Source organism: Cyprinodon tularosa, unplaced genomic scaffold, assembly GCF_016077235.1.
Source record: "Cyprinodon tularosa strain WSP-4 unplaced genomic scaffold, ASM1607723v1 ctg160, whole genome shotgun sequence".
In the NCBI taxonomy this organism is placed as follows: Eukaryota; Metazoa; Chordata; class Actinopteri; order Cyprinodontiformes; family Cyprinodontidae; genus Cyprinodon; species Cyprinodon tularosa.
The window spans coordinates 755186-781396 of NW_024038438.1; the positions used below are offsets into that span (position 1 = coordinate 755186).

The 26211-nt window shown below is 39.4% G+C and overlaps 1 protein-coding gene across 17 annotated transcripts in view; it reads left to right on the plus strand.

Annotated features, from left to right (window-relative positions):
• Positions 1 to 26211, plus strand: part of LOC119780441 (suppressor of tumorigenicity 7 protein homolog) — a 62452-nt gene that overhangs the window by 1531 nt on the left and 34710 nt on the right. For 5 of the 17 annotated variants that reach the window (XM_038280489.1, XM_038280491.1, XM_038280490.1 and 2 more), the window contains exons 1-2: positions 4967 to 4997; positions 16148 to 16183. The exons of 2 other annotated variants lie outside the window; for them this stretch is intronic. In XM_038280489.1, coding sequence (XP_038136417.1) covers positions 4970 to 4997; positions 16148 to 16183 — 64 coding nt within the window. In that variant the 5' untranslated portion in view covers positions 4967 to 4969. Of the gene's footprint in view, positions 1 to 4966; positions 4998 to 16147; positions 16184 to 26211 lie in introns of those variants that run through there. 10 more of the 17 variants (XM_038280485.1, XM_038280494.1, XM_038280486.1 and 7 more) reach the window with 4 other exon arrangements.

The following is a 26211-nucleotide window of genomic DNA, read 5'->3' on the forward strand; positions in this document are numbered from 1 at the left end:
TGGGCTGCTGCCAATCAGGGATTAAGGGTCTTGCTCAGGGACCCAGAGTGGCAGTCTGTGGGAGTGGGGCTCAAACTAAGAACCTGAGGATTCCGAGCTCTATGCCACTAGGCCGCCACTAAGGAGAGGAAGCTGCTTCATGATCAAACCTGAAGAAACCCAAGCAGAATTTGTCTCTATTATTTATTTATTTCTTTTAAAGCCTTCAAAATCAGGCCTGATGATGTAGCTCACACTTTGCCACATTCAGGCGTAGGTCTCCACATTTCTATGGCACACATAAGTGTTAGGATAATTATCATTGAAGATGTGTTTCTTACACCTTGGTATTGGCTGCCTGTTGCATGCCAGAACTGATGTTTTAATCTAATTCAGACAGTTCATCTGTCTGGATATACAGTTATAATCTTCATTTTGTATGTGGCAAAGATTTGGAAATGGAATGAGAGCAGTGTCCTATTTTGATAAGGCTGGAGCCATGGATGCATACTCAACTGCTAACGTGTGTGATGTAATGATGTGGCAGATTGGAGATGTATAAAAGGCCTTTTTTAACTGTTAATCAGGGCCACTTCCTGAGAGGTGAGCAGCTGCCTTCTGTATATTCTAAGCAATTTCTGTAATCTGGGTAGGATTATAATCTGTTGTCATGTCTCCTGGTTATTTAATACATATAAGTTATGAAGGGTTATTTAAAGAGTTTGTCCCGAGTGATCTCTTTTCAGGGAAAAGAACCGGAAAGATAGAGCATACACAGAGCCTTTAACATAAGAAACATAGATTTTAATCTTTAACTTTTGTTTTATTTGAATGGTTTATTTGTTCTGGTTTAGAATAATATAACAAATATGTCTGTTTTTTACTAACATGATAGAAATGATGACTGTTATTCACACAGCACAGGTCGGAATCAGGCAGGGATTGATCTCTTATTTTTAAAGGCGCTCTGCTGAGTTTCACTAAATCGTCATAATTAGAGTTTTCACTATACTACTGGATTGATCCCAAAGAAGATATTCGATTTATAACTTTCCAGTACTATGGGGGGGAAAAAAAATCACAAAACATTTTTTCATCAGCATGAAAAGACTTAGACTCAACTTTCTTTATCCCTTGAGATTACTCTTTCAGGGAAATTCTGCTTCCAGTAGCTTATATAGAGTACAAAGTGTTAAAGCAAGATGCCATTAAAGATAAAAATACGACAGACGATATAAAAAGAGTGTGTATAGTACAAAAAAGCATAAAAAGAAAAAGGTTGTGTGTCCTGGAATATGTTTCTCTTATAAATATATATATATATATATATGTAAAAATATCTGCACAGTAGAGAGCTGCGGTAAAACTAGATAGTAGTTATTGCACTTGCAGTGCAGAACTGTACTGACCATATAAATAAGTGAAAATTAAACAGGCTACACAGTCGTTGACTTGGATTATTGCACTTGCAAAAGCTCACCTTGCCTTACATTTTAAACCAAAGATGCTTTCTCAACAGGATCAAAGGTGATAGTTCAGATAAATGCAGATTTAATAAACCAAACATAAGACCAGTTGACAATTTTTTAAGGTTTTCTGTTGTGTAGTTCTTTTAATGTGAGAAATATCCAAAAATCGATAGTATTTGAGTGTCAATACTCTGGATCAGGGGTCTTAAACGGTTTCCAGGCCAAGGACCCCTAAACTGTAGGCTAGATGGAGCAGGGACCCCCTAATTATATATATATATATTGTATGAAATTGTGTTATATCAAACTAGTCCTATAGTCACTCTATTATAGATGGAGCCATGTACTGAAAGTCATTTCTCCCTGCGATTATTATTAATATTTCTGATTCTGATTCCTCGTTGATGGGACAGGTGTTGTGAATGAAACGGTGCCCAGCTTGAAGGAGCTCCTGTGTGTCGCTGAATGTGTGCATTGATGACTGAAAGACATTTTCTGCCTCCATTTATCTGTTTACTACTGTTAAAATAATGTGTATTTAAAGACATTTCAATAAGTGGAAAAACTTGCAGGGGGAATATAAAAAAAAAAAAAAAAGTCTAATCAACCAAAACATTCGCGACCCCAATGCAGAACTTTTCTTGGCCCCCTAGCGGTCGCGGACCCCCTGTTGAACACCTCTGCTCTAAAGAGCAGATGTGCACTTGGTTGGACGGAGTAGAGCTGCAGCAGAAACCAAATTGCAACAAGCATATAAAAAGGTCACAGAGTTTACAAAGCAGGCATGGAAGATTGGAAAGAAGATTTTCAATTTATTTTAACCTCCTGTGGCTCATTGGCTGCCCCCTAGTGGCCGTTACTAATTAAAGCAGGTGAACGTGATCATGTGAGCGAGCTGATGGGATCCAATTAGTGGGAATGTCCAAACAAGGCGGTTGTAGAGCGATTATTCTAGACTGGATATTTTACAAATGTGCGAGTTGTGAAAATGTTTTCTAGCCGTTTCTGAACAATGTCCTATTCTACAATTATAAGTTCAAATTTCAGCAATGCACTGATATAAAAACCAGGGCCAATATTAATTTCTGAAATTAATACTACTGATATTGACTGATGTTGTATTTCTCTGAGCGTATCTGGATCGTTCATTAGGGCTTATCAGGCGTTTATTGTCCAATATACCGTATTTTCACGACCATAAGGCGCACCGTACTAAAAGGCGCAGTCTCAGTTATGTGTCCCATTTCTGTATTTAACACACACATAAGGCGCACCGGACTATAGGGCGCGTTTTTTATATACCGGTACATGTCCTCTACTACCTTTAAATACCTCTACTGCGTATTTAAAAATACAGCGGGGGCAAAACTGAGTATGACTGTGCTTTATTCATGTATTTATTAAAAAGTATTAATCAAACCTGCGTGCTGGCCGTGAGACAGACACATCGCAGATGACACAGCGCTGTGATCACTCCTAAATTAACTTAAAATCCTGAAACCTGCCGACAGAATATGTTCGCTTTTATTACCGGCATCCCGGTGCCTGCAGTTAAAATTATTTAGATGAAAAACACCTGCCAGCCGCCAAGGTGAACGAAAGGATTTCTACTGTCGGTGTACCGCTGGTATGTGGGGGTCTGAGCGCCTCCGACAGAAATAGATAATCTGGATGAACTGACTGCAATTATGAAGTTTTCAGGTGGCCTTTCTCACTTAAAAACATATTAAAACTACTTTATTCCCACTGATCACAGCAAATATAGCTGCAAGATTTAGATTATTTAGATGAAAAAACACCTGCCAGCCTCCGCGGTGAAGAGGAGGAGACGCGCCCACAGGCTGCTGTTGAATTAAGTTTTCAGGTAGAAAAATAGAGCGGGAGCAAAACTGAGTATGAGTATGCTTTATTCATGTATTTATTACAAAGTATTAATCAAACCCATCAAAGTCATCATCCTCTGTTTCTGAATTAAACAGCTGCACTAAATCAGACATGCCAGTTTCCCCTTCTTCGCTGTCAGTCACTTTCCGTGCAGCGCAGCTCCTCAGAAATAATGCCGGCTTTTGCAAAAGCTTGAACAACAGAGCCAGCAGACACGTTAGTCTAAGCATCTACAATCCATCCGCTAAAGGTGGCGTAACTTGCCCGGCGCTGCCTTCCACTTATCGTGAAACTGTGGTCTCCGTCGGTCATCCATCGCTCCCACGCCGCTCGCAGCCTTACTTTGAACGGCCGCTTCACACCGATGTCGAGCGGTTGAAGTTACTTTGTCAGACCCCCGGGATAACGGCGAGCACAGCGTTCATTGATTCACCTTTTTTTTCACATCGGCTGTGAGATGGGCACGCAGCGATGGTGATGTGTGGAAAAAACACCTGGTCTCCTCACATAGGCTACACCTCCCTCAGCCACGCTTTCATCATCTCCTCATCCATCCAGCCTTTTTCATTTAATATCATATGTCATCAGAGCGCTGTGTCTGTCTTGCTGTCAGCTCCCAGATCAGCTTCTCTGATTGGTTGATGCGGCGCGTCCAGCAGCAAAACTTCAATTTTTCCATCTCGAGCAGCAGCAGCGCGTTGGCGGCGCGCTCCCGACGCGCTGCACCTGCGGCTCAAAATGCGCTGCAGGACCTTTTGCTGCACCTACGCGCGTCAACCATTGACTTTGCATGTAAACTCGCTGCTTCTGCTGCACCTGCTGGGTCCGGTTCACACCGATGTTGAGCGGTTGAACAGCGAGCACAGCGTTAATTTGTTTCCCCATGTTTTTCACATCAGCTGTGAGATGGGCACGCATGGAGTCACAGATTAATGGTGATGAGTGGAAAAAAAACACCTGGTCTCCTTACATTCAGCCACTCTTTCATCATCTCCTCAATGAGGTGGTCTCAAAAGTCGCAGTTACAACACACATAGGGCGCACCGCACCATAGGGCGCACCGCACATTTTGAGGGGAAAAAAAGACGTTTAAGTGCGCCTTATAGTCGTGAAAATACTGTAAATAAAAGTTCGCCTTAAGGAACCAGCGTTCCTGCTGTTCTGTTTCCTGATCGTTTCTACATCGCCTGAAGTGATGATGAGAGTACTCGTGTTAGAAAGTATAAATGTTGCTTTTAAGATAATGTCACAAACTGTGGATGTTTAATGTGATAAAGATGATTTTTATTTGGAATAAAAAGAAATAAAATAGCTTATTCAAGCTCCTGCTTCGGGTGACCAAGCTTTTTTTTTTTTTTTTTCTTTAGGCCTGTTAGCTTGGTGATGCAACACGGCCGGCCGCAGCACGCGTTCCCCACTGATCCAGAGCAGACTGGTCAGAGGTCTTTATTTAGAGGCTGCGCAGCAGTGTGCTGGTAATGTGATCCCAGTGAGAAATGCCTGGCCTAGAGAGGAGCCCACGGTCAGTTTGGGTTATTTCCTGCCTCCATTCATTGGTTCTTTTGGTGGCACTGCTGCCGTGAACCTGCCTCGGCGTCTGCTTTGTGGGGGTGTTTTCTGCTCCTTGTTAAAAGATCATGAAAGTCCAGATGAGTCATATAATTGGTGAGAGCATTGATCGATCAGATCTCAGCTGTTCTGGTCCATGAAGTTGTTATGAAAGTTGTGCAGGTTTCCACATCTTGCTAAGCTAATGTGAGCATATTTAATCTTTCATAACTGACAATTTTTTCCTGTGACAATTATGTCTTCAGAGTGACTCAACATTTTTTCTCCATCTGTCAGCGTGCCTCGGCTGCTCTCTGAACTCAGGAAGAGAAGCTAACGTAACGTGTAGAGCCAGACTGAAAGCTGCAGCAACCTCTTCCAGTGTCGTGGTAAAGGATGGAAAATCTATGGAGTGAATTTTGTTCCATTATTGTTGCAAACAATACGGTTTGTAAATGGAAATTTGAAGAAAAAAAAAATAAAGCAATTCAGAAATGAAACTAGGAAAAACCAAACCCTGATCTCACACACACACACACACACACACACACACACACACACACACACACACACACACACACACACACACACACACACACACACACACACATACTTTCCTATTTTTTCTCCCTGCTTTACATAGAAACACGTTTTAATGAATAGTATTTCCAGTGGCCCACATTTAAATGCACTTAATTTGACTGCCTGCACATATTTGAATCAATGCAAACTCAGTAATGAAATGTAGGACAGTGCGTCGGATAACAGACAGCATGCTTTCTGTGCTTTCGGATCATTTCATTTTTACCCTCAAGTGTTCTTCAGGTTTTTACTTGTAGATTTAGACTTTTTGTTTTTCCTCTTCTGCTTTCAGGTTTTTACTTGAAATGTTTTACATAGTTGGTTCCTTACATTACAAGATTTATTATGTCAGTTTGTTTATTTTTTCAAAGAAACCATCCATCAGTTCATGGCAGGGAATATGCAAATCTGTGACCAGTAAACGCACCATTACTCTGATGTCGGCTGCTGACAGCAGATCAGAGCACAGATCCATCAGTATTATGGATGTTTGGTACTTTTCTGACATGCTGAGCCAATTTACTGCAGTACTAAAGACCTCTGCCTGCTTGGCTGAACAATAGATTGTAGATATTGTGTCTTTTATGGAGGGAATCTTTTTGTTTTGTAAATGGACAAAAATACAAACTAGAAATGACAGTTCTTTGAATTTTCTCAATAAAAAAGAAAAAAAGAAAAAAAGGTTTTAAGAACAAGTTGGCTGTTTTTTGTCAGATTCCTTTCCCCCCTACTTAATTTTGTCAACAGATCTTTTTTGTAGTTTAAAATTTTTTTTTTAACGTCCTTCAGAAATGTGTTTTCTTTTAGAAGCCACGTTTTATATTCTAACCCCCCCCCCCCCAAATATCCCTTTTCAGTTGCACTCTTAAAGTTGCACTCTTAAAATTGAATTTTACAGATTAGATTCTCTTTGATTCCAGTCCAGTACAAAGTTTGCTCTTGACTAATAAAAATGTCTCTAACATCCAGCACAACAACAGAAATGCACCTTACTCCTCACTCGAGAAGATAATATGAAAATACAATTTAAAATTTCATGATTTTTTTCCCATGTTTCCAATTACTTAAAGGAATAGTACACCCAAAACATGATTAGCCTTCATTTTCTACTCACCCCCATGCTGAACAACACTCTGGAGTACTTTTTTGATATCTCAAATGCATCTGGAGATCTGGGAGGCTTCTTGCTGTCTGCTGACATTTAAATAATGGAGGGTATGGTGCCCGAGACAGAAAGGTCCATAAAAGTCCACAAAAAACGTGTCAATATTCCTCCATACTGCTCGTCCAATGTATTCCAAGTGTCCTGAGTGGGTAGCGTCCATAATTTACTCGAAACGAAGTCATTTAGAATGTTTTTAGAGCATAAACAGCAGTGTATAGGATTTCCTAAAAGCGCGTTCACGAGTCTACGGAAACCGCGGCAGACCAAACCAGACGAAAGTGCGCATTCAGCTCGGCAAAGAACTCATGCTCTTCCTCAACACTGAAGTCCTCAGACTTGTTTCTTTCTTTGCACAGGTAAACAGCACATTTCTTCTTCTACGCTTGCATTATCGGTAGAGCAGACGCTGAATGCGCACTTTCGTCTGGTTTGGTTCGTTTCGAGTAAATTATGGACGCTACCCACTCAGGACACTTGGAATACATTGGACGAGCAGTATGGAGGAATATTGACACGTTTTTTGTGGACTTTTATGGACCTTTCTGTCTCGGGCACCATACCCTCCATTATTTGAATGTCAGCAGACAGCAAGAAGCCTCCCAGATCTCCAGATGCATTTGAGATATCAAAAAAGTACTCCAGGGTGTTGTTCAGCATGGGGGTGAGTAGAAAATGAAGGCTAATCATGTTTTGGGTGTACTATTCCTTTAACACATTTTTTGCTTACAGCAACAATAATGGAATCAACTCACTCCTGGCTTTTGAATCCAGTTAACCCTTTGTACAACCAAACCCAGTTAACGTCATGTAAATTGAAATGCACCAGATGCTAAAGGGTTGTTTACATAGTTGGAATGAGGGTAGTGAAGTGTGAAACTGCAATGAGAGGCTTAAGTCCCCTTTACACTACCCTTTTGAAACCGTGCCGAAAACGGTCCAAGCACGGTGACCGAGATAACTGTTGAGTGTAAATGGAATGCAACTGAACTGGACCGTGCCAGACACAACTGAACTGTGCTAATCTAGTACTAGTTCAACAGTAGGGCTCGGCACGGTTCAGTTGTGGCTCACTTCTCTGATTACAAAGAGCACATTAGCACACCGTGTCATCTCCTATTTACTGTCAGCTCACTCATTTTGCCAGTTTTCTGCCATGTTCGGCTTTGTAAATCGCAGATCTCTTCACCTGTTCACAAAAAGAACTTCTTCTTAGCCTAATAACAATAAATGGCATCAAAAGAGCATGGCACGACCTGGACGATGGATGATGATAGATGATAGATAGCACATATTTTGGTGGAGGAAGATATCCAGGCACATAAGTTCCTGAATGTTATGGGTGTCGCCCTTTTTGTTTGCCTAATTCCCGCCTTGGGAGCTGTAGTATCTGTAGGGGGTGAGGAACTGTGCTAGCGTGATGTGTAAATAGTCGTAAGGAACCCAGCTCGGCACGGATCGGTTTCAGAGGGGTAGTGTGAATGGGGCGTTAGATCTGGGAATGAAACCTCCTGCCTTTAAATCACCGCACTTCTGAAATAAAGTTAGACAATTAATATTTTGCCAATAAGAGTATGGAGGCTGTTTGGTGCTATTAATGAGTGGGGAAATATAGGGAGCTGTTGAGGTGAGGGAGGGAGCTAAGAAGCTCTTATTTGAGAGGAAAAAAAAAAATCTGTTTTTCAATAATTGTGATATTTTTTATTTTTTAATACTTGTATTAAACCAATTTGTATCACGCTTTATTTCAGGACATTTGAAGAAAGTGCAGCTATTAGTCCAGAACAAAAGACTGAGGAATAGGGTTAACTGGGTCAGAGCCCTGAGGCCAGAGAGGGACGGGAACTGAAGCTACAGATAGAAAGTTAAGAGTAAAACCAGTCTGGTGGGTAGTTAGCAACACAGAGAGCTACAGCGGATCAAGGAGGATGAGAATGGAAAGTAAACCTGATTGAGCTGCCCTCAGAGGACCACTAGGGTGGAAGTCTTTTCCAAAACACACATGGAAGACATACAAAATAGGGATGCAAGCTATCAATCGATAGATAAATGTAAATTTGATTAATCTGATCATTCTACTAACAATTCATTAATAAGCAGACATTTGTTTAAAAACAGGATTGTTCCATTAACACGAGGTCAATAATGATTGGTAATAAATAAAAATCTTTATTCAGAAATAACCCAGGTTTGCTTTTAGTAAACTAGAGCTGGGTGATATAGTTTAAAAATCTCCTCCGAGATTGTTTTTAATGATTGATCGATTTTTTTTTCTCTCTCAAGTCTTATTCTAAATAATAACTAATTGCATATTTTGCTTTCAAAAACTGGTTTTATTTCAATCTACCTCTCTGGGTTGAAGTCACTATCTTCATTTCAAGGGCATTTAACGATTAATCGATTACCAAATTAGTTGACGATTATTTGAATAATCGATTAATCACGACAAATCCAATTCACTTTCAGCCCTAGTTCACTCAGGTAACTGACCGTTCACACAGATGAGCAGTGCTTCTAACTGTAGCTCCTTGCACGTTGCCTACTCCATCTTTCTTCTCTTTCGCTCCTTAAAAAAAACCATGAGGATTCATGAGGGGGGCTCTAAATGTTCAGGGGAATCAATCAATATCTGTAAATAAAATTGCAATTTCAAACTTGGAACCTATGTGGTAAAACGGTGCTATTTATTTTACTGGTTTATTTTAAATACAAATTTAAACCACAAATAATAATTGCATAAAATACAGCCTTTAGGAAATATACATTAGACCTATTTTAAGGTTTGCATGTCCACAATGGGTTTATATCGCACACTAGAACCATTTCAGTTGATGACATCATCACTACTCGAGCGTTAAATTGGGAAACATGTCACCCGTCAAATTGACGGCCAGAGGGAGTTCTAGTAATATCAGAATTCTAGAGGTCCTAGTGGTAAGTTATTTTAGTTGATTTTAACAGAAATCTTAATCTCTTATTACTAAATGCACAACATTTCACAATCCAAATCAAATGTCTTAAGACTCAAAAAAACAAAAATCATCAGTTTGTATTGTTTCTATGGACATTAGTAATTAAAACATGCTGATCCAATGTTCTGCAGGCAGCTCAGCTTTTCTCTTCAGATTAACTTGATGCTGTCCGGTGTTTACATGCATGCTAACCTGCTCCGCAATCCACATAAACTGCTGCGCTTTTACAGATTACAATTTCATTCCCCTCCTGCCCAATCTGATCAGAATTTCCCTAACGGTGTGTTTTTTTAGAGGCCTTTTTTAGTCTGATTGTTTTTTTTTTTTCTCATCACTTGTGTAGATGTGAACGTCGCTACAGATGAGACTTTAAACAGGTTAATGCTGCTGCACAACTTCCTTGAATTTGATGTTAACCATGTAGGAAGCATCTTTGTCCATCTTCATACTGTCCTTCAGGCTCAGTCAGGCTGTCCGTCTCCTTCTCATATTTCCTCTGGCAGAAGGAAATCCATGGACTTCTCCTGCTTATTTGTAGTTGCCTAGCAACCAGAGAAGGATGCCTTTTTTTTTCGGGGTGGTACTTTATGGTGGAAGTGGGGGCAGGGTGAGGTGCACATTGTTCAGGGATGAAATGCTGAGAAAAAAAGCAGTGATGCATTAATTTCAGCTCCGCTTTGTGTCGTCAGTGAGTCTCCTTTTCTTAACCTGGTTGACCTGGAGGAACCTTTTTCCGCCAAAGGATTTTCCGTCCTAATTGTGTTTGCAGAGACAGAAAGCAGAAACGTTTGATCTTAGAAAAAAAGAGAAGGTTGAATTTGCTATTGCGCCACAATAAATGGAGAGTAATTTCTGAGATGTTTGGCCTCGTTTCTGACACACTGAGATATATTTTTCTGTGTTATTCACCAAATAGATGCTTGAAATGATGTGCAATAATGGCAGAGCAGAGTTAATTTTGTATATAAAAAAAAACATTCAAAGAAAAAAGAGCATATATCGGGAGAACTGGCCAAACAGGATGGTGAAATGGAAAGCAGTTCTGAACGGTAAATAGGACTTGCATAGATGTGAAAGTTGTTAGTGGAGGATTGAAGTGTTTTTGAACTGTCAGGAAGCTAAAAGGTCTTCTACTCTACTAAAAGAGCATCCAAAGTATTAATTACTGACTCGTAGAACATATAAGCCAGCACACTTCGCTTTCCAAACTGTCATATTTCAAATCAATTCAGTTTATTTCTATAGCACCAATTCACAACACATATCATCTCAAGGCACTTTACAGCTCATCAGATAATACAGTCAAATTGATTCAAACTTTTCTATCTAAGGAAAACCAGTCGATTGCGTCGACTCATTGACTGGAATGCAATCCCTCACGCTAAGCATGCTTGTAGAGACAGTGGAGAGGAAAAACTCCCTTTAAACAGGAAGAAACCTCCAGCAGAACCAGGCTCAGTGAGAGCGGCCATCTGCTGAGGCCGACTGGGGTTCAAGGAGACAGAAGCAGAGATAGAAAAAGCAGCTGTAAAAGCTCCGTCCAGGAAACACAGCCAGGCAGACGAGCTCTGAGCTAACTCCATGTCAGAGGATGAAGAGAGCACATTCAGCCAGTCAGAGAAACAGGACTACACTGGAAAAACAGGCTGATCTCCAACATCTATGTATATGTGAAAATAAGATTCTGCTTGCTGATTTGCAACAAAGCCATAAATGACCTGAGATGTACTTCTTGAAGATGAAAACATTTTATTTTTACTCACATTCAGCTGATTTTTTCTCAAACAGCAGCATTTTTCAGCAGCTCTTAAACCTAAACCACCTCAATGCTTTGGCTCATTTGCCATGTTCCAAATCATTCTGCATGCAGGATGACGCTTCATTCAGAAAAATCTTGTCTGATGCACTGTACAGGTAGATTCTTGTGTGGTATAGAGAGACAGGTTTTGGTTACATACAATTTCCTCTCTGAAAATAAATAACAGAAAAGAGTAAGCAAATTAAAAACTGGTTTGAACTATCTCAGGATCTCTATGCTTTTATCTTGACATTTTTGCATTTCCTACTTTTTCATGTAGTCTCGCTAAATGCTGTCAGAGTCTTTTTATATGGTCTAAAAAGGAACACGCTTCTGTCTAAAAGGATTCCCCTGAACTTTTAGACTAAAAGGATCAGGACCCAAGTCGTCTCAGTCACTTTAAAACTCAGCCGGTTTCCTGATGATTTCTGTTGTTTTAGGAGGTAAAACCTTCCAGTAACTTAATAAAACAATTAAAGCAGTTATTTCATGCCCAGTAGTTGGACAGCATGCTGCTGATTTAAGAACAGTATTTAAGATTTGTAAATCATTTGTTTAATCCTTATGAGTCATGTTGTCATGGCAATGTTTAGCAGGGTTATCATATACATAAAATTTTTTCCAAGTTTCTTGCAGCCATGATGTTTGCGCTGCCCGTGATTATTAATAATTTTTTTCCCAGCCACACCCTGGCTCGTGTTGCATGGCCATAAATAAAAGCTGCAGCTCATTCAGGTTGTTTGATTAAAAAAAACATACATTCTCCATCCAGTCTCTGTCCTGGGGATCTCCAAACAGCTGTTGGTATATTAAAACCCAGTTGGGAGTTTATTGGAGCTTCTAACTGTTTGTTGAGGCAAAATTAATTCCTTTTATATGATTTAAAGCTGGAAAATTAAAGAGGCCTGCTTTACGGATTTAATCAAAGTTGGACCAGGATATGACGGCTAACTACAGAAACTGATTTTTGGGGAAAATGTTTGTTTCTGTCAGCGTTGCAAAAGAATATTTAACAGGGTGATTACCTTGGTGTACCACATCTTTAGCTGAGCGGTTCGCGCCAAAGGGCATGAGCATTGTAGGGGGGTCCTGTGGTATCCTTCCCCCAGAAAAGTTTGAGATTTAGATTTTTTGAAATGCTATTTCCTGCATTTTGAGGTGGAATGCAGTTAACTTTTTGTCTTCGTTACAACCCTGCGTTTGTCCTGAATAAAGGAAGAAGGCGTGCTTGACTATTGGTGGAAATTTCATGAGGAAGACACAATATTATTTGTAGGTAATATTATGTTTCATTGGTTAATTCAAACAATCAGAAAGGGCAACTTAAACTTACTGCTAAAGGTAAAACTTGATTGTTACATTTACAAGTTAAACAATAACAAACTGAAAAACAATCTGCAAATACTTCAACACAATCTGCAAACCAGCAGAGGAGAAAGTGTAGCCAGGACTGCTCTCTGTTAAGTTTTCAGCTGACACTGAAACTTATTCTGAAACGTAATTGTCAAATTTTCATGTATCTTATTACTAGTGATGGGTCCAGAAGCACCAATGCATCGATGCATGTGTCGAGCTCTAATAGCGAACTCTGTGTCAGTGCGTTTATCGTTTCATGAAAGTCACGTAAACGATACCGGAGCTGTTTCGAACTGACTGATGCACAAAACTGTGTTTATAAATGCATCTGTCAACACAAAAAAAATGTCTTTTCTTTTGCAGTTTTTCATCAAATTATTGAAGTCCACACATAGTCCACAGAATAGAAGGGGAATTCAAGATGGCGACCCGGGGAAGACCAGCAAATTTGAGCAAGGTCCCGAAGGAAAATTTAGGACATATCAAAGCCATACATCCCAAAAACAGGGCGTACAATTTTTAATATCTTTAGTAAAGGGCGTACAGGCGTACATTGTAAGCCAATACCAATGCTAGCTAAAAGCCTGGTTACAAATCATGGGAGTTGCGTATGGCTCTGATGAATCAGACTATAAGGACAGTTTAGTATCTTTGAAAAGATCCTGACGCCATATTATAAATCCGACCTTAGATTGTTTTTGCATCATCTGCCCGTAAGGATCCACAGATTAAAAATAATCCAGCATATTCTTAATAAAAACAAAACAAAGTGTCCCCATCGATTTATGTAAGGATTTGACTCCGGGACAGCCCTCGAAGTATAACGAGTGCTCCCCATGAGCCCCTGGCTTTGCGCACGAATCCCGTCATATTATTCTTCATAAAGTCTGGCTGCTATTGGATAATTCCACATGCAGTGTTTGGCTTTGTAGTTAATGATATTAGCTTTCAACAACAGTAAGCATGGCTAATTTGAACAATGCAGACCTGATATATCACGGTTCGTAAACAGCGCACAGGCACATTAGAGTCTGGATCATTGCATACAGTTAGATCATTAGATGGAAAGTAAGAAAGATGGAAAAATATTTGCTTCAAGAATGTTTAGTGGACATCGAAATGCTTAGGTGTGATATTTTGGGGTAAAGTTGTTGTATAAAAGCAATTAGCACAATTTGGTATAATTTGGCATATTTGAAGAGGTTCGGAGACGTCTTTGAAAGCAGAAATTCAAAGACGAACAGCTCTGGAACTGTTATACTTGGAGGCAGTTGTGGTTGAGATGATGCTAAAAAACCCCAGACTATGAGTCATGTTTTAACTGATGCAGTTTAGGCTGTGTTTTAGTCACACTACTGTTATGTATATTTTCAGAAACTAGAAGGTGTTAGCTTTCAAATGATGTATATCACATGTCATTTGGCCTTCCTCAGTTATTTGCTTTTCCATTTGGTTATGCACAAAGGATTACTTACGAGTTGGATGTTAAGAGGTTAGCTATAAGAAATGAACCACACTATTAGCCAATCGAAGCCAGAACATTAGAAAGTTATAAAATGTTTCTTTTTACTTTGATTCTTGTTTTTATTTTAGTAGATATAATTTCCCCTTCCACTATGTAATATGATTTACTTTGTACTTAATTCTCCTTCATGAACAAATGGTTTGCTTGCTGCTATATAATCAGCGTATTCCACTCCATGTCCACACGTTGCCATTGGCTGCCAGATGACTTCACCTTATGATGTTGGAATAAAAAGAAAAACAGAAATAGATAATGAGATCTGTTGTTAGTGTTCAGCAGGAATAACTGAGGGCTTTCTGGTTTGTGCTTCACAAAGACAGGAGAGAAAGAGGAGGAGGGTGGCAGGAACAAAAGAGCTGAAGCCTCCTTCCAAACAGCAGCTGAACTAATCTACATGTTTCACCTCATTCACATTTGGGCCCAGGAAAACTGCTCATCTATTTATTTAACAACGGTTGCACCGCTGTGCTCAGATCAACTGGGCTCCCTGCTGTACAGGTGCATCATTAGGTTTCTATGCGTCCATCAATAAAAGGACTCGGCTGTTTGTTTCACAGTGGTTTCACCACAGGGGATTGGATTTTTTTATACATCTTGTAAAGAAAGGTGAAAATCTGAACAGATCAGATGAAATAAACGATGGAGCGAGGGAGTGTTAGGATTGGTTTAGAGCTTTGTGGTTCACCACCTTCAAGTCCTGACTCACTAAGTCTGACTTGAGTTTAAAGAAAAACTCCCAAGTAGTTTATCTTTTTATGTTCTGGGTAAAGTTTAATTTAGCAGCAACACTTTTTACATAAAATGAAGGAATAAACTCTGTCTGTAAAACAGCTGGTATCAAAACCAGATAAAGTGAATCCAGGTAACGGAAAAAAGGTCAGAGACCACCGTTTCCTGAGCTTCATGCCTACAGAAACCCATGAGTGTTCTGACTTCAGGGGTGTTCTGGTTTCTGAAGTGATGAATGTAAACAGCCAAACAGGACGTAAACATTCTCAAATTTCTTTTCCTTTATTTAAACATCATGTCCAAAACGAAAAGCAGGGAGCAGCCTTTCTTAGTCATTTGTCTGTTTTTATTCTCCTTCCTTTTCCTCTCTTTATCTATTAGAGGCCACTCCATTTCCACCTGCAGGAGCAGTTTGTCCCATCTGATGTCCCGTCCATGTACATCCTTTTCACATTAACTTAGCCGCTCTATACCTTTCATTGCTTAAGGTCCTCCCTTTTCTCCCCCCCACCCCACCCCTGTCCAGTAGTGGTTGTGGGTCTTTTACAGTCCCCCCCCATCCTGACGTCACTCCTTTGCTGTATGGCTATTGTCTTATAGCAGCTGCAGAAGCAGCAGCTACTCTCCAGATTTTGTTAGTTTGTCATCCTCCCCCTTTCCCTTCTCTCTCTCCCCCCCTCTCTCCGTCTTCATTAGTAAATTCTCCAGTGGAAGGAGAGGTGAGCGAGTGACGGAGCGGAGAGGATGCACAGACATGCAGTAGCTAGCCACGACCTCGTCCTCCTGGTCTGGATATGAACGCTTTGCTTTCACCACCAGGGATCTCTGTGGATTTTTATGTTCCAATGTCTTGCTCGTTTATGGGAAGAGATTTTCCTAAGAGGTTTTCTGAGTTGACGGTTGGACTTGCTGAACATCTGTGAGCAAAGAGGAGAGCTTTAGCGGTGGCGGGTAGCGGTGCCGTCTGGGAGGCAGCGACGGCCGGCTGGCTGCATTGTGTTGCTTTGATGACCCCCGCTGTGTAGCTGCCTGCTCATCAACCCCATCTCTCTCTCTTTTCTCTCTGTCTTTCTCCCCCCCACCCACTCCCAACACCTTCTCTCTCCTCTCTTTCCTCCTCCTCCTCCTATCTTTCCATCACAGCTCCTGGCCCAGCCATGTTCGGCACAGAGTCATCATGTAAGTATTACCGTCATCCTCTCATCTGTGTTTTTGTGTTCAGCTGCATGAGCTGGTTTTCTTTAAAGGAGTTGAGGTAAAAAGGGAAATTGCCAGATTTCCTCCACTCTTCCATCAATCCTATCTTCTAGATTTATTTTTTTTATGTTTTGCCTCCATGGTTGCTGGTGGGAGACTGCATGGGGAGAAATCTGGGATCTACCATTTTAGCTCTACAAGCTAGCAGGTCTAAATCATCCTCGATGCTTTTTCACGTCTCGTCTGGCGGGGTTGCATCTGGTATTTTGTCTCCTCTGGACGGATATATACAGAAATCCTGAGCCGCTGCGTTTTGAAACGCGTTCCCTCCTTGGACTGGCTCACTTTTCTTGGAGCATGTTGGAAGATGGATGCTTGTGTTAATATCGCATCATTTCCAGACGCGCTCCTCTCTGTCATATTTCAGATCGGTGTGCAGCTCTGCTGGTCATCATGCTCCCAGTTTCAGATTGTTTTAATCTTCATGTATCATCCCGCCGCTGTGAACCTCCATCCGCTAACTTTGCCCCAGTCCCACATCTGATGTTTTTATTGTGATCAATGCCGCAGTGGCTCACCCCACTACCTGCTTGATGTTTCGAAGAAGTCAGAGTAGGGTTGATGTAATTAATTGTGTCATGGATGCACAGTTGGATGCAAAAGTAACTGTTTGCAGACATCAGACCAGAACCAGAGGCAGTAATGTCCTGCCTTCCAGACTAGAAGAAAACTTTTGGTGAATCCATCAAACAATGGAGTTCAGGCAAATAGCTGGATGCTGTCAGAGTTTGAAAGGTGCAGATTTCTACCTGCTAATTTAATTGTCCTAGGAGGGCACGTTCTTGCAACAATTTCAATTTTAAAGAGATAAAATAATTAATATGATGCAAAAAACAGTATCCTAACAGACTAGATTTAAGAGCGAACCACTCGGAGCAACGTTTATGTTATATTGTAAAAAATATTTAAACAATTTGCATTTAAGATCTGTTAATATGCTCTGTCCAGAAGTCGTGTGGTATAATTTTAGCTTCACTTGGTTTATTTTATCTATGGCTCTTTTTCCTGTCTGATTATTAATTGATTAATCAAAAAAATTATCAATAGAATAACCCTAAGTAAATTATGACAATTATTTGGACTAACTTATAAAGCTCCTCCAATATAATATTTTTAGAAACCTTAAACAAAAAAATGCATAAAATCTGTTGGTGTTAAATGCTGTTATAGATTATGTTTATTGAATTATCAGAAAAGTCATATTAACCATACCATTATATTATTATTATTATTGACCAAATGTTTATTTTTTTAAATTTATTAAATGCAGAATGCTCATTTTTTTATTTATCTGTATTCTTTCACTAATAATCACAACCATCATAATCTTTTTTTCTAGGGTATATCTCTACCAGCTTCACACATCTACTAATTCCAGATTTTGCCCTTGTTTCCTTTCAAAATAACCCAGTTGATTTTGATCTGGACTTTGGCTCCATTTTAGCGCATGTTTTGATCCTGGTTTAACTAATTGCATGTTTATGATGAACATCTGCACCAGCAATAAGTTTTACACTGAACTTGTACATTGTAACAAATACAAAGCAATGAAAGGAACTCTCTCTATTTAACCCCCCAGAGTGGCAGTTCTTGTCTATCCCTATATGAACAGCTACAGCGTCGGTCATCTGCTTCTACCCAACACTAAACTTGTCAGTCAGCACCGCTTTAGAAAATGAGGCATCCAGGGTTACCCACGCTGCACTCCTAAAAGCTTTGCCGGAGATGCTGAAACAAGTTAGATGTGCTGCTAGTCTTAATTTCGATAGCATTTCGCAGTGGAAGCAAAGGTGCAATAAAAAAATACAGATGTAGTCCTGTTTCTCTGACTGACTGGCTGGATGTGCTCTCTTCATCCTCTGGCATGGGAGCTGGCTCAGAGCTCGTCTGTCTGGCTGTGTGTTTCCTGGATGGGGCCGCCTTTTACAGTTGCTTTTTGTATCTCTGCTTCTGTCTCCTTGAACCCCAGTCGGCCTCGGCAGATGGCCGCTCACACTGAGCCTGGTTCTGCTGGAGGTTTCTTCCTGTTTAAAGGGAGTTTTTCCTCTCCACTGTCGCTACAAGCTTGCTTAGTGTGATGGATTGTATTCGAGTCAACGAGTCGATGCAATCAGCTGTTTTTTTCTTAGATAGAAAACTTTGAATCAATTTGACTGTATTATCTGTTGAATTATAAAGTGCCTTAAGATGACATGTTTTGTGAATTGGCACTATATAAATAAACTGAATTGAATGGAAGAAGAGACTTCCTTGTTTTACGATTTGGCAAAATTTGAAATCAGGGACTTATAAAAACATGAATTAATGAAATTAATTAGTCCAATTAAGGCTGGTTATTTAATTGGTTAAATAATTAACCAATTAAATAACCAGCCCTAAAGCACAGTATCCCATGGTAACAGGCCCAAATAGTTGCAGATAGTCAGAGTATTAGTGAAAGCTAACATAGAAGAATAAAAGGAGCACCCTGTAAAGAAAAATAGCAATTGTCAGAGCACAGACCTCTGAGGAACACCGTGCCTCACAGCACAGGTCTCAGAAAACATGGGATAGAGATGTAAACGCATCCCTCGGCAGCAGCTCTAATCAACAAAATTCCTGTTACGATTTGTGTTTTTCTACATTTCTAAAACATAGAAAAACATTATTGGCGCTAAAATGTTATTTTTGTGTATATAATGGTATTTATTGTTGTTGATGAGAGCGAATGTAGCTGAGTGCATTCGGTGAGCCGTTTCACATGTTAATGATATTATATTAAAAAGCTGAAGATATGTTGAAGAATTCAATGTATACAGTGGTTAGGATTCTGAAGGAAACTGGAGATTAAGCACCAATTGAATTAATTACCATCATTTATGTGTTTATTGTGCAGAATATTATGAATTATTGTTTTCTGCCTTTTATTGAGTGACACTGAAAGCTAATGTTAGCAGGCTATTAAGCGTGACTTGGTTGGCTAGCTTGCACTGTGTGTAACAGGCTTTTAGCATGGCAGCTTTACTTTCCTACAGCATTATCTTTAGTAGCCGTAGTAAACGTGTACTTAACCACATCATGTTATGTATTAGCAAAAGGTTTCTACATATTTTAATGCATTAATTACATTTTGTCAGTAAAAGCATTAATCTTTGCTGTAAGATGGATATACAACACACAGTGACATTAAAATAAAATATTTATCCTACAAAAGTGAGAACTAAACATACCCCTTGAAGATTTGTTTGATGTTTTTCGGGCCCCTGACTTATGAACCAAGGGTAAGAGGTGAGGGGTGTCCTAGGGGTACTCTTATTTTGAAAGGAACTCAGGAAGGACTTCTTGAGTTTTTGAGGTTTAGTCTGTGGTAACATTTGAATACATTTTTTTTATTTCTTGTTTCACTTCATGTAGAGGCTTTATTACGTTAAGAAATAACTGCAGTAAAAGGTATAGTGAAGGATGTTCTTTTTCTGGGTGGATCATCAAAATAAGTGGTCCTCCTAATTGTCAATCGTTCTGGTAATATGTTTACGTAAGACCGTCCTATGTACTCGTCCCCATTTTTTTAACTTACTGACAAGTCTTACATAGTGGAAAAATTCTTAATCCTCAGCAACTTTTAAACAGAGCGTGCATGAGGAGAAATGGGCTTGTGCATGCTCTCACACTACTTTAATAGGCATTTCCTCTGTGGAGTGGGTACAGGTTGTGCATGTGCATTTTTTGGAGTGGATTGGAGAGGGCAGGTCTTTTCGAAAATTAAATTCCTTAGTCAAACTTAAAATTAATGTAATGTTTTTCCAGTCAGGACCTTAAATTTCTAGTTTGAATAAGCTTAATGGTGACATTGAAAAGATTCCTCTAAGCCTAAGTTTGCCAGGGAGCTAAATAGTTTTGGACTTACCTGCCTGAACAATAATTACAAAAGCATACTTTAGAAATTAGCCCTTTCCTTTTATTTAAGCTCTTAGCCTTGGTTTACCTCCAGTGTCTCTTGGTGATTTTAAATTTTACATTTCTCTGAGAAGCTTCAAGTTGCCAGTTGCCAAACTGTAAAATTCCTCAGCCTCTAGAAGCGCCATTGTATCAATAGTGCAAGATTACTTTTATTTTCTAAATTATTTAAACTTTGTCTTCAGTATATAATTACCTATGTAGCATTAGTCTGTGTGATCATGCATGTGATGTTTAACAGTGATTTTCATAATCTTTTTGCCGAGCTCTGTGTGTTTGGACTTTGTGGATAAGATGTTGACTTCATTGGAAACAAAAGTAAAAGAATGAGCTCTGACTGAAGTGAAGTTTAATTTGAAGAAAAAAAAATATATATTTTATCATGTTTTATTCTATTATTCTATTCATCTTTAAAGCTCCTTATCCAACTACCAGACACAATGTGCTAAACAGATATACAGGTGCTGGTCATAAAATTAGAATATCATGAAAAAGTAGATTGATTTCAGTAATTCCATTTAAAAAGTGAAACTTGTATATTATATTCATACATTACATACAAACTCATATATTTCAGATGTTTATTTTGTTTAATTTTGATGATTACAAATGACAACAAATGAAAATCTCAAATTCATCATATCAGAAAATTAGAATATTACTGAAGACCAATAAAAACAAAGGATTTATAGAAATGTTGGCCAACTGAAAAGTATGAACATGAAAAGTATGAGCATGTACAGCACTCAGTATTTAGTTGGGCCTCCTTTGGCCTGTATTACTGCAGCAATGCGGCGTGGCATGGAGTCGATCAGTCTGTGGCACTGCTCAGGTGTTATGATAGCCCAGGTTGCTCTAATAGTGGCTTTTAGCTCTTCTGAATTGTTGGGTCTGGTGTATTGCATCTTCTTCTTCACAATACCCCATAGATTTTCTATGGGGTTAAGGTCAGGAGAGTTTGCTGGCCAATTAAGAACAGGGATACCATGGTCCTTCAACCAGGTACTGGTAGCTTTGGCACTGTGTGCAGGTGCCAAGTCCTGTTGGAAAATGAAATCTGCATCTCCAAAAAGTTGGTCAGCTGCAGGAAGCATGAAGTGCTCTAAAACTTCCTGGTATGTGGCTGCGTTGACCCTGGACCTCAGAAAACACAATGGACCAACACCAGCAGATGACATGGCACCCCAAACCATCACTGACTGTGGAAACTTTACACTGGACTTCAAGCAACGTGGATGAAGTGCCTCTCCTCTTTTCCTCCAGACTCTGGGACCTTGATTTCCAAAGGAAATGCAAAATTTACTTTCATCAGAGAACATGACTTTGGACCACTCACCAGCAGTCCAGTCCTGTTTCTCTTTAGCCCAGGCAAGACGCTTCTGACGCTGTCTGTGGTTCAAGAGTGGCTTGACACAAGGAATGCGACAGCAGAAACCCATGTCTTTCATACGTCTGTGTGTGGTGGTTCTTGAAGCACTCACTCCAGCTGCAGTCCACTCTTTGTGAATCTCCCCCACATTTTTGAATGGGTTTTGTTTCACAATCCTCTCCAGGGTGCGGTTATCTCTCTTGCTTGTACACTTTTTTCGACCACATCTTTTCCTTCCCTTCGCCTCTCTATTAATGTGCTTGGACACTGAGCTCTGTGAACAGCCAGCCTCTTTAGCGATGACCTTTTGTGTCTTGCCCTCCTTGTGCAAGGTGTCGATGGTCGTCTTTTGGACAACTGTCAAGTCAGCAGTCTTCCCCATGATTGTGTAGCCTATAGAACTAGACTGAAAGACCATTTAAAGGCTTTTGCAGGTGGTTTGAGTTAATTAGCTGATTAGAGTGTGGCACCAGGGGCCATCAATTTTGAACCTTTTCACAATATTCTAATTTTCTGATATGATGAATTTGAGATTTTCATTTGTTGTCATTTGTAATCATCAAAATTAAACAAAATAAACATCTGAAATATATGAGTTTGTATGTAATGTATGAATATAATATACAAGTTTCACTTTTTAAATGGAATTACTGAAATCAATCTACTTTTTCATGATATTCTAATTTTATGACCAGCACCTGTATTTGGCTCCTAACCAGCATTAAGATAGTAGATATTAATGGTAAACTTATTACCATAAATACCTTTATTTTACACTGTATGTTTGTCAATGACTGAAGCCTTTAAATCTTTACTTAACATGACCATAAATGGTGGGTTTGAATGCCTGGCTGAATACTGGCTGTTCAATCATAAATTGAACCACTATGCAAATCATAGAGCTTTGCTTGATCTAGCAAAACTACCTGACTGTGACAACCTCTCCAAACTTCAACCTTAAAGCAATCTTTTTATTTCCAAATCTTTATTATTGAAAAGTCAGAGGTAGAAACATTAAATTGTCATCGTGGTTACAAAAGGCTTTCCGTTTTTCAAACTTTATACACACTAACACCTCCCATCCCTCCCCCCACCCCGACTGGACCCAAAAATAATTACAATAATGGTGATAGTAAGGAATCAACAAAAGAAAAATGTACCAACAGTAGACTTCAGTTTTTGTTTGTTAAATGTAGGTAGGCATCAGAATAAACAAATTAAAACAGTAAATTAATAGCTCAACCTACATTCCAAGGTCTTCATGGCCAACAAAGTATGCCTTTGTGTATGCTCAACTTTTTAATTAAAACCATGGTATCTTTCAATTTAATGCAATGTTGGTGGGAGTTCTTGGAGGCCACTAAATTAAGTATGATAGAAAGGGTTTCCAAACGGATTGAAATTTGTCTGAGTGCCTTATAGCAAATTAGATTTTTTTTTTCCAAGTGCAAAAATGGCATTAGATCTTTCAACTACTGAGTGACAGTAGGTGGCGCACTTGAAGTAAAATCCACCTTAGTGCAAGCAGAGAAACAAATGCTATAATGTTCTGTTGGTTCCTAGTTACATTTGCTTCATTGCTTGGTACCCCAAACAATGCTATCATTGCACACACAGGGCTGCAAAGTGACTCCAAAGACTTTTGACAGTACATTAAATATATCAGACCAGTAGCCTATCAACATATGGCAAGTCCAAAACTTAGGAGTCAAATCTGCAACATTAATACGAAATCTGATGCAACTGCTGTCAGTATTTGGGTATGTGGAAGAGAACCTTGCTCTACTCCAGTGCAAGTGATGGACAACCTTAAACTGAATAAAGCAATCATTTTTTGGTTCCTTTTTTTTTTAGTTCATTTGTTTTACTGTAAAATGTAAAAAGAGTCAAATTGTTTGCTTTTAGACTTACTGGCTGATGACTTAATTAGGATTCAAATTGGGTGTGAACAATTGTTATGTATTTGATAGTTGCTTCTTTTAGTGTTTTAAGAGTGAGCCTTTTTTGTAAAACTATAGTTGGTTTTAGTTAAGTATGGTGTTATAATTTCTCACATTATCCTAGATCACATAAACCAAAACACTATAGATAAAGATATTCTGGAAAACTGCAATGCATTGTGGGTTGTAGGCACAATTTCCCAGCATCATACCTTTTAGTTGAAACTGCTACTTGAGAGGCCTCACTGTTAGAGACAACAACAGAAAAGCAATGGACTGTATGGAGACATGCTTGACCTGTTTCTGAAGGGTCTGCAACCTGGGAAAATATCTTCAGCATCAATCAACTTGATCAGTATGAGAATGATATCTACTTTAGTTCTCAGAAGCTGAATTAAACTCTAAACAAAAAAATAAGGGTTACTTAATTGCATAATGCATTTAAACATGCTCTAAAATTTACATTGCTTACTTGTTTGTGTTACTTTTGTGTCCTTGTCTTTCTAATAGAGAGTTTGGATGACAAAAGGTTTCACTGTGGTGCATCAATCTTGACTCACCCGTCCAGTTATCATTTCCTTAGCATAGTGATTGTATCATGAGAGCCTCGTGACTGAGGCTACTAACCAAATAATGCTAGCTGAGATTTACAAAAACAGACATACACTGTGTGCAGAATTATTAGGCAAATGAGTATTTCGACCACATCATCCTTTTCATACATTTTGTCCTACTCCAAGCTGTATAGGCTTGAAAGCCAACTACCAATTTCAGTAAATCAGGTGGTGTGCATCTCTGTAATGAGAAGGGGTGTGGCCTAATGACATCAACACCCTATATAAGGTGTGCTTAATTATTAGGCAATTTCTTTCCTTTGGCAAAATGGGTCAGAAAAGAGATTTGACAGACTCTGAAATTCAAAAAATGGTCAGATGTCTTTCAGAGGGGTGCAGTAGTTTGGAAATTGCCCCACAATCAAGCTGTTCATGGCAAACAGCCAACAGGGGCGCAAGAAGGGTGTTGGAAAAAAGAAGACGCAAAATAACTCCCCATGAAGGATCAAGCGTGAAGCTGCCAGGAAGCCATTAGCCATAAGTTGTGCCATATTTCAGAGCCGCAACACATCTGGAGTGCTGAGAAACACAAGGAGCTCAATACCCAGGGACCTGGCCAAGGTAAGGAAAGCGGAAAAAAGGCCAACTTTGAAAAAGACACACAAGAAAAAACGTCAAGATTAGGCCAAGAAATATCTAAAGACTGATTTCTCCAAGGTGATTTGGTCTGATGAAATGAGAGAGAGTCTTGATGGGCCAGATGGATGGATGGGCACCAGGCTGGATCAGTAAAGGGCAGCAAGTTCCTTATCGACTCAGACTCCAGTAAGGTGGAGGTGGGTTACTGGTATGGGCTGGTATCAAAGAGGAGCTTGTAGGACCTTTTTCGGGTTGATGATGGAGTCAAGATCAACTCCCAGACCTACTGCCAGTTCCTGGAAGACACCTTCTTCAAACAGTGGTAGAAGTAATCACCATCATTCAAGAAAAACAAGATATTCATTCAGGACAGTGCTCCGTCACATGCATCAAAATGCACCACAGCGTGGCTGGCCAGAAAAGTCTAAAAGGAGAAAAAATGATGACATGAACCCCATTGAGAATCTGTGGTCCTTCATGAAATGTGAGATCTAAAGGGAGGGAAAACAGTCCACATCTCTGAACAGTGTCTGGGAGGCTGTGGTGGCCGCTGCACACAATGTCTATCGCAGACAGATCAAGACACTGACAGAATCTATGGATGGAATGCTTTTGAGCCTCATGGTAGAAGAAAGGTGGCTATATTGGCCACTGATTTTTTTTTTTTTTTTTTTTTTTTTTGTGATGTTGCAAATGTTTATTTCTGAATTTTGAGCTGTTATTTTACCTGGTAAAAATAAACAAGTGAGATGGATGTATATTTGTTTTTTATTAGGTTGTCTAATAATTCTGCACAGTAATCTTTACCTGCACACACAGACATCCTCATAAAATGGTGAAATCTAAAAAAAAAAAAAAAAAAAAAAAACACAACTTCCAAAATATTAAACTTTGATATTAAGGAGTCTTTTGGGTTTATTGAGAACACAATTGTGCCCCAATAATAAAACTAATCATCAAAAATACAACTTGCCTAATAATTCTGCACACAGTGTAGAATTGGTTTTGAAGCTTGTAATAACAAGGCGCTGATATGGAGTAAAACAAATGCAAGTCTTATCGTTAGAGCAGTTTCAAGCAGCAGCGTGTTGCTGAACCTCTTTCTATAATTTCTGTCCATTTTCTGTTCCAGCTGTTATTTCAATAGTAGCTAGATCTCTGGCTGGTTTTTCATTTGACAAAACAGCAGGATATTACAATTATAAATGAAGAGTCATCTCCTAGCCACACTCAGTCATGTAACCAAGTAGGCTACAGTATCCAGAGTCCAAATGGACCTGTGCACCACTGGATAGTATGCAGCCTCTAAGTGTTCACATGTTCACTATATTGCCAAACGTATTTGCTCTCCCATCCAAATTATGAGTCAAATGTTCCAATCACTTCCATTACTGCCAGTGTATAAAATCAAGCACCCAGGTAAGCAGACCATTTTAACATTTGTTCAAGGAATCTGTCACTCACAGGAGCTCGGTGAAATCCATTGAGGAACTGTGACAGGAGGCCCCCTGT